This window comes from Paroedura picta, chromosome 13 (genome assembly GCF_049243985.1).
Source record: "Paroedura picta isolate Pp20150507F chromosome 13, Ppicta_v3.0, whole genome shotgun sequence".
Lineage (NCBI taxonomy): Eukaryota > Metazoa > Chordata > Lepidosauria > Squamata > Gekkonidae > Paroedura > Paroedura picta.
This window is the reverse complement of record NC_135381.1, coordinates 23,956,504-23,965,441: the sequence shown is the minus strand read 5'-3', so window position 1 is coordinate 23,965,441 and position 8,938 is coordinate 23,956,504. Positions and strand designations below refer to the sequence as shown.

At 46.4% G+C, this 8,938-nt stretch overlaps 1 protein-coding gene across 1 annotated transcript; it reads right to left on the bottom strand.

The window, feature by feature from the left end:
• Positions 1-3,116: 3,116 nt before the first annotated feature.
• SLITRK2 (SLIT and NTRK like family member 2) lies at positions 3,117-8,714 on the bottom strand. Its single transcript, XM_077308122.1, has 2 exons — positions 8,226-8,714; positions 3,117-6,574 (listed from the first exon to the last, which is right to left on the bottom strand). The coding sequence occupies exon 2, from the start codon at positions 6,529-6,531 to the stop codon at positions 3,958-3,960; it is 2,574 nt and encodes an 857-aa protein (XP_077164237.1). The 5' UTR covers positions 6,532-6,574; positions 8,226-8,714; the 3' UTR covers positions 3,117-3,957.
• Between the last annotated feature and the right edge of the window lie 224 nt (positions 8,715-8,938).

The following is an 8,938-nucleotide window of genomic DNA, read 5'->3' as shown; positions in this document are numbered from 1 at the left end:
GCAGCGGGCTTGATTACTAGTGTTTAAATAATTCCTGCTGAGTGACAGGGAGTTCCAACATAGATATCATAGTTTTCTATGTGCAGTTAATTTGTTGTTGTCCATCCCATCGCATCCAGTTGTGAACTATAGACTTAAGTAGTACAGTCTGTGGCTGTGAACTATATTTCTGTGTGGAAATCTTTTCCAGGCTATTCTACCGGGAAGCAGTTGCTTGCCACTTAATATTGTGTTTGCATTGTTAACTTTCCCTGATGCCTAGGGTATATGTGTGTTTGGGAAGACAGGAACTTTTACTATTGCAGTGGAGAGAGTTTTTCTTTTCTCAGCAGGCCAACACTGAGGAAAAAGAAGTAGGCTTGCTAGATCTTCCACAATGGCAAGGAAACCTTCCTCCAGCCAGCCCATTGCCTGTTGTCATTTTGAGCAGTTGCAGTAGAAAAATTAAACAAAAAGCAACAATGCAGCTGCTATAAGTTCTGAATTTCCCGACACTGCCAGATTTTACCAGAGTTGGCTTGGCAACCCTAAGTAGATTTTAACCGTCATAAATTTATCCAGTTCTCTTAGGATTATTTGTTTACACTCAAGGGAACTCCTGTTGGCTTCAATAGGTTACACTGCATGAAGATTTCAAGGAGCTATATATAGGTCAATATATTTTTGGCAGGTGAAAAGGTATTTACCATGCAGGGTTGCCAGGTCCCCAGGCCATTGGCGGGGACCATGGTACTCTAGATAAAAAAAATTTAAAAATGGGGTTCATTCTTGTAAGACAGCAACAGGAATACATTTGGAAATAAACACTGAAGCAAGCTGACTTGCAAAATTCTTTTTTGCTATGTGGCCTAAGCAACAATACATTCTATTAACACAAAGGACAGAATCACTAAGAAAATACTTTCGGAATTTCTCAAATGAGCAACTCACTCATGGAGTACTCTGAAGTTCCACTAGGATCGTTTATGCACTGGGAACTTTACTACCCCAGCTCCCGTGCTGGAGCACAATTCGGGGGTGAATGGAGTGCACTGGGCCAAATGCTCCCCCATGTGGGTGCAGGAAGAGGTGGGGCAATCTGCCATGACTAAAACTCCAGCCTGCAGCCTGGCATGAAACCTCCAGTGCATAAATGGTCTAAAAGGGTACCATTTCTCATCCTTGAAGCATGCTGGTTTATTATTTATTTTATTTATTTATCATACTTCTATACCGCCCTCCCCGGAGGCTCAGAAGGCTGACTCTCAGAAGGCTGACTCTCCACTCTGGATCCACAGCACTAACCCTGATAAAAGCAAAGGTGGATTTATGTCCTCTAAATGTAGAGAATCGACATGTTAGAGAGCACTGGTGAAGATGTCACATAAGTCATGAGAAGACCATGGGTTCAATGACACCCTCCAATTTGGCTCCCGCTTTATTCAAAAACATAAGGCTACTTCCTGTTGGAATCTCTCCAATTAAAACAGGGCTGACTGCTTACATTCATGGTAAAAAAAATTCTCTGGCTTAAGATCCTTCCCCGTTTGTAGATAGATATCATCAGAAATTGCAAAAAGCTTGAAAATTCCATTTGACAGGGTCCACTTCTGTCCTTGCATGATAATAAAAGGATTATTATGTCCGGTAACCTATTTATGAAAAGGAAACAGTGTGCTCCTTTCAGAAGCCATCAATTGCTTTAATCAGGAATTGAAAAGCTTGCCCTACTTTATATGCTGAGCACCATTCCAGTTGCATAAGGATTGACAATAGGCCAAAACAAAACTGGTTTTGTTGTGAATAACAGCAATTTGTAAAGGGGGGGGGGAACCTTGCATAACTACATTTGCACCTAAGGAGGAAAAATGATTTATAGGGTATAAAGTTTGTGTTAATTAAATCAGGTTCCATGTCCATGAGAAACAGACGTTTAAGAAAGCAGTGATCAAAACTGAACTGAAGATGCTGAAAATCAAGGTCCAGCAAGGAAAATAACATTACTAGTTTTTGTTTGCGTGGTATGATCCTACTAAAATAAGGGAATTTATATTTAGGGTCCAAGTTTACTGCAAAATGGGTCAGAACCCAGCTAGAAGGAAATATATCTGGAAAACTCAAGAAAACTGAGATCAAAATCCAGTTTTAGCCTGTTCGTTCTACAGTCTTCCTTCCTTTATCCTCCCCAGCATGCTTAACTAAGAGATGGTAGAGCTTGCCAGAACGGAAGGAGGGTGCCAATGAGTGGGTGCTGGCTGCAAGTAGAAAGAATGAAGGAAGTAAAAGGAAGAGATGGCTGTATAGCAACTGCAGGAGGAAAAGCATTTTTTCAGCCCTCTTTCCACCATGTAAGAATCAGGGAATGGGGTCTCAGGATTTTTAAATTAATTTTGCAGCCTTGCTTACAAAACCCTTTTATTGCATTGGGATGGCTAAACTTATACATCACTCTCTCCTCTGGAATTTAGTGGGATATAGAAATGGCTCACTGTGGTCAGAATGTGTTCTGCTTATTAAGAATCTGTTGAAAGATATATTCAAAGGTTGATCACTTCTTATACCATCCTTAGATATTCAAGAAATCATTATCATTTTGGCAAGGGTTACAAGAAGCGCAAATCCCACTTCTCATTTAGATGCAAGCAAATATAATACAAATAAGTTATATACAAAGCCCTAGCTTCATTATCTAAAAAAGAAAAAAAAAGATACACGTTCCAATTTGGCCTTTGAAAACCCTTTACAAGGTACGTGTATGTTTTTTAAGAATCCTCCTTATTCCAGGTGGTATTTGGCAACCCCTACTGGTCATCAGACTTACGGAAAACAAAATATAACCCCTGAATAGAAGACAATTAAGTTTTTAACCCTGGTAATAGAAATGTAAATTATTGTGATTAAACATATAACCTATCTAAATTTTATATAGAAAATATATTACAGGTACAGTAAGTTCCTTTTAATTAGGTAAGTAACCAGATAACCATAGAATATTACTGCTGATATTAAATGCTGCAGCACAGTGAAAATGGGAAATTGTTTGAACAGGCTGCTTATATTTCATATCCAGTGTCCTTAAAAAAACAACCATTACCCTATACTTGCAAGTGATGGAGCCAGATACCTCAGCCCATTACTAAAGTCTATGTTAGTTTTAATGTTTCATGTAAAACAAGGGCAGAATACAGGAGATGGAAGAGATTGGAGGGGATGAGAGAAAAAAATTATGCGAATTACAATTTGGTGCATTAAAAAGTCTTAAAAGAACTAAACTCCCTTAAAAGTGGGCCAATTTTGCAGTTAGTTTTGCAACAGCCTTCACTGGATTGAAAGCAGCTGACATACTGATCTAGTTTACAATTTTTAATTTCAAAAAATACAACACATTAAAATAGATTCATATTTATCAAAGCTAAGTGCGACAATTAAGTAATAACATACTTCAAGTGCGAAGGCACTTTAACATACACCAAAAAAAAAAAGGTGACGCCCAGTGGCTATACATGGAAATTGAAAGAGCTGCATTGACAACGTTATTTACAAAAAGGGAGACAAAATATTCTAGTCTGGCAAGAAGAGAGAATATTTGGATATCATCTATTTAATACATTATATTCATCTTTTAAATGGGGGGAGGGAAGGATAGAGCACTAGAAAGACTACCTTCCTCCCCCAGATAAGAAAATATTTCAATATGCTCTCTTGTAGTAACATTCATGTGTAGAGGCAGTTCCTAAAGGGCTTATAGGAGGCAATGTAAGAAATAATTTAAAGGGAACATAGAAAAAAAGCACCCATCATACCTCTGCCCAAAATTATGTCAGAATTTAAGATGTGGGAAACCTAAAGATGTGACATATATTCTTGTGTCAATTTCCAAATCTGGTTAGTTATTTTAAAAAAAATGTTTTTCTCCCCCAGTAAATGTTCCTCACCCCCGGTAAATGGTTCCCCCTCCCAGGTCAGGCCTGTCCTCCTTCACAGCTGACTAATAGCTGTTTGTTTTTCCAGAACTTCGAGGTAGTCTGGTTCAGTCTGTAGTTTTCCTTGCAGTAAAGGAAGCTCAGGTTTGGATTGTTCTGCAAAATATTTCCTAGGAGTCCCATACAAAACCGTTTTATTTAGCCTGTCCTGGTTTTGCCGTCTCAATTCATAGGAAGGGGTGAACTGCCGTTTGGGCAGAGTACAAAAGTTATAATGGACGAGGCTTCCACTTGGCAGTTCTTTCACCCTCTCTACAATGTTTTGATACAACAGTTCAGGTTCCCGGGATAAGGTCTGTTTCTCCAGCATTTCTGCCGCAGTGATTGTAAATGCCAGGCTGGGCGATTCCTCCTTTTTAGGTTCAAGATTGCTGTAGCTATACTCATGGAGGTTCCTGTAGTAAGCCACTGGGTCTCCTTCCTTCTGCATGTAGATAGGATTCTGGCACATCTGGCCAACTGGAGGCGGGATGTAATTATACACATGCCCTTCAGTTTTATCATGTGTCTCACTGTTGTAACACCCGTACTGCAACTGGAATGAACTTACGTCTAGGTTGTTGGCACTGCTGGGCACACTTGGCAGGCCCTTCCGGCGTTTGAGAACAAAGACAAACAGGCCAGCCCCAAAACAGACTGACAAAATAAACACAACCAGCAGGCCCAGAATTAAGACAGAGAGTGGGACTTCGGTGCGTATTTCTGGATAGGAGCTGGGAAAGACACTGAAGGCATGCGGTGCATCTGTGTTCAGAATTGGTGACAAGAGAGAAGAATCTAACAGATTGGGGTTCTCAGGGCAGATGGCCTCCTTGCTCAGGGACTTCAGGTGCTCTCCAAAATGTTTAGCTGGCGAATCACAGACCACTTCATTGATAACAACAGGGGGTCCAGATTGCAGAGAGTTCTGCTCTGTGACTTGCTCTATCCAGTTCCTCAGCCCCATGATGTCACATGTACAATCCCAGGGGTTTTCTTGAAGGTCAATCTGAATCAGAGCTGAAAGCTGGTCAAGGACTCCTCGCACAGGCAAATACGAGAAATGGTTGTTCCTTAAGTTAAGTCTGGTCAGCGTGGTGCCCCCAAACACATTGTCTGGCAAAGATCTCAGCAGGTTGTTGTTCAGAAATAACAGATGGAGGTTAACCAGAGCATCAAATGTGTGTGGCAGGATATCCTTGATCACATTATACTCTAAATAGAGGTACTGCAAGCTGTGTAGTCCTTCAAACATGGAAGGGTACAGAATCTCAAGGTAATTGCCATTGAGATAAAGTCGGCGCAAGCTGGTAAGGTTTGAGAAGGCACCTTCTTGGATCACTGCAATCCTATTGTTGCCCAAATGCAACAAGTCCAATGAGCTGTATTCCAGGAGGTCTGTTTTGTAAATAGTTTGCAAATAATTACTTGTAAGATACAGTTTCTTTGGACTTGTGGGTCTAGGATGGAGATCAGAGATGTTGCCTATTTTTTTCTCTTGACAATTGACATTCAACCCATTGTCAGAACTTTGAGAAGTGCAGACACAGCCTGTTGGGCAAGTGAGTGGCACAGGGGACTTGGTCTGGTAAACCATGATTGGTCCAAATATCTGCCTGTCTTTTGACACTGTGACCCTTGGTGTTGGACGGTTCCTTGTTTTAGGTGGGCGGCTAGCTTTGGGAGCCCTAGTGGCTCCAACAGCAGAATTAACTGTTGGGGGGAGTCTCTGGATGTGTGTATCTGAGTGGGAAGGGTGTTTCTCCCTCTGATTAGAATCACCGGAACTTTTCCGAGGGCAGAGATCTTGCCTTGTGAGTTGGGTGACATCTTTGCCGTGCAACCTGAAAGGTGTTTCACAAACGATCTCTCCAACAAAGACAGTGATAGTGTCTAGCCAAGCTTTGAGAGGCACAAGGTCACAGGTGCAGTTCCATGGGTTCTCCTCTAGCTGGATCTCCATGATGCCTCCGATGTGCTCCAAGACACCAGTGAAAGGCATCATCTTCAACCTGTTCCCTCTGAGGTCCAGGTGCGTTAACAGGACAAATCGGAACACATTGCTGGGCAATGACAACAGGAGATTGTCATTGAGGATTAATACTTTCAGCTTGTTGAGTTTGCTAAAAGCCCCAGCCTCAATGGCACTGATATAATTGTAGTCAGCTTGTAAATACTCCAGGCTCTCCAGGCCTATGAAAGTGTCCTCTCTTAAGATTTCCAACTTGTTGTTGTTGAGGTGTAGCCTCTTAAGGGTCCGCAGACCTATGAAGGCCCCAGTTCGGATCTCTAGCATGTCGTTATTGCCTAGGTGCAGGGTCACAGCATTGGAATAATTGACAAACTCATTGGGGAAGAGGCGAGAAAAGGCATTGCCATTGAGGAAGAGCTGGTAGATTTTGGAGGGGGGCGGCAAGAGGAGGCTGACGGTTGTAAATCCCTTGTTTTCACAATTAATATTCAGTACGTTCTCCTTTTCCTCACAAGGACAGCGGCTCTTGCTGCAAATGTCTTTGGCAGGTTTGCGGCTCTCTGTATGCGAGATCCCAGCCACTGTGAACACACTGAGCAACCAAACACCCTTCAGCATCTTTATGCTCCGGCGAGCCCAGCTTCAGCACCTACAGCCAAACCTGGGAGGGAAGGGGGCAAGGAAGGAAAAGCAAAACCCCAATTAAAATGGCCCAGAAGGGAAGAGGGCAGGGACTAAGGGAGAGCTGGGAATTGAGATCCAAGTTTCTTGTGGCAGCCTCCCCCCTCCCCCTCTGGCTTTCTGGGAATGCATCCAAGAACTTTTATGCCCCACTAGGACCTTATTTTCCTATCCCTCTGGCATTTCCTTCTCTACCTTCCCATCACACTTTGACTTCACAGCCTCTTTAACTGCTCCCTGTTGGCTTTTTGGTCCTTTCCACTGAATTCTCCCCTCTGCTGCCAGCTCTTTGCTCTCCTGGGAAATATGGGATGGAGGGGGGTGGGTGGTCCCGAAGCATCAACTTGTCATGTCCTACTTAACACTTACCTCTCTCTGCCAGCCAACTGCATTATTACCATTGTTCCTGACCTGCTAGCTCAGCATCTCTCTAGCATATGTCCCCCCCTTCCTATTCATGTCCCACCACAGCTGAGTGCCCCAGCCCCCTTCGACTGCAGGCAGCAGCGAGGTTCCCCCACCAGAGCTTTGCCCTGATAATCATTCTTCTCTCCCCCCCAGCCCACCTTCCATGTTCCTACAGCAATCAAGAGCTTTCACCACCACGGCCAGGCTCATCTCCATGATGTTCACCCCAATCACGCTCTCCCAGATCCCATCAAGTAATCAAGAGCTATAACCAACGCCTCGGCTGGGGACTGCTGTCTGCCAGGAAAGCGGACAGGAAAGGGACGATTCCCTGGCCTCACACCCTTTTCTTCTCCTTTCTCTAGAACACAATCACAGCCTTATTGTAGAAAGCGGAGGCTGGACCGGGATGCTAGAATAATCGAATTATGCCCCCATCACTTTTTTTTTTTTTTAAGCAACCGGATTTTTAATTTCAGGACCCCGGCATGTCCTTGTTCTCAATTTGTCCACCCGAGTCCTTCTGCATGATTCAAGAGCAGACAGGATTCCTGATAGCATTCCCCCCACGCGCACACACACACACCCATGAAGCTTATAGCCAGCCCCTGCTGCTGCTCCCAGTTCTCCTTTGCCTCACACTTTGTAGATGGATTCAGTCTTTTGGGGATTTTCGAGAAGTGACACTATGGATAGAACAGAAGGCGAAAGATCTCCAGTCACTAGATTCCCTCCCTCCCCCTTTTCTAAAAGCAGACCCCCCCCCACACACACACAACACTGCTGTGTTATAACTTCCCCAGTCCCACAGTTCAAGCGGCGGGTGAGAAAGGTGGGGGAAATCTATGGGGCCCAAAGTCCACCTGAAAAAGCCCACGCACCGCTCTCCTCGTGCTGCGCGCACTTTCTGTCGAATCCACGCATTTTCCTGCCTCCCTGGAGCAGACGAGGGCGGTGGTGGGACACAACAGACGACTTAAGAGGAAACCTCCCCCCACCCCCCCACCCCACCTCTCACCCACCCACACCCACCCAGAAATGTGCGAGTCCCCCACCCAGCCCCCTCTGGGGCTCTGGCGCTGCTCCTCAGAGAGGCAAGGTCAAGAAGCGCCCCACCCGCCCACGGAAAGCCTGAGGCTGGCTGGCAGTTCGGGCCCGGCGGGGGGGGGGGGGTCTCGGAGGAGAGCCGTCCTGGCGGGGGAGCCGGCAGCTGCGGTACTCACTCATTAGGAGGAGCGGCGGCGGCGGCATGCCTCCTCGGCCTCCGTGCGCAGCCACGAGTTCAGCAGCATCTTTGCAGGGGAGAGCCCGCGGCCAAGGGGCCCCCTGCCCGCCGCCCGACCCAGGGCGAGGAGTCACTCAGAGGGGCGCTTGGCGAGCAGGGCTCCCGAGGAGGAGGAGGAGGAGGAGGAGGAGGAGGCGGTGCAGCTGCTGCTGGCGCCGGAGCGGGGAAAGGCGTGGGCATCGGCGAGCAACTCGCCCCGCTCTCCGGCTTCGACGGCTTCCCGAACACTTTGAACGGGCAGCCTTTTGGCAGGCTCGCCTTGGACCAAGCGGGGTCTGACGTCACGCGCGGGGCTGGTGTTGCTGGGGCAGAGGCGGGGCGGAGACTCTTTTTTTTTTTTCTTTCGCCCCAAAGGCGAGCCGGCTGCCCGGGGGCCTTTTTGGCACGGCCGCCGCGCGCTCGGATCCCCGCCGCCCCTCTGAAGGAGAAAGGTGATGGAAGCGGCTGGCACCCCGGCGCATGGGGAGAGGGCGGGCGGAGGCGCCAGGCCCCGCCCCGAGACCCCCGGCGTTGGCTCCCTTTGCGGAATCTGATTGGCTCGGGGCCCCATTCGACTGGTTCTCTTCTGTCCATCCAAAGTCCACCCATGACCGCTGCTTTACTTGAGCGCCGAAACTTCCATGGGGGTCCTGTCTGCCTGAAGTACTGCCA

Excerpts from the sequence above, each read along its gene's own strand:
- SLITRK2 (XM_077308122.1), bottom strand. The coding sequence starts at position 6,531 with ATGCTGAAGGGTGTTTGGTTGCTCAGTGTGTTCACAGTGGCTGGGATC.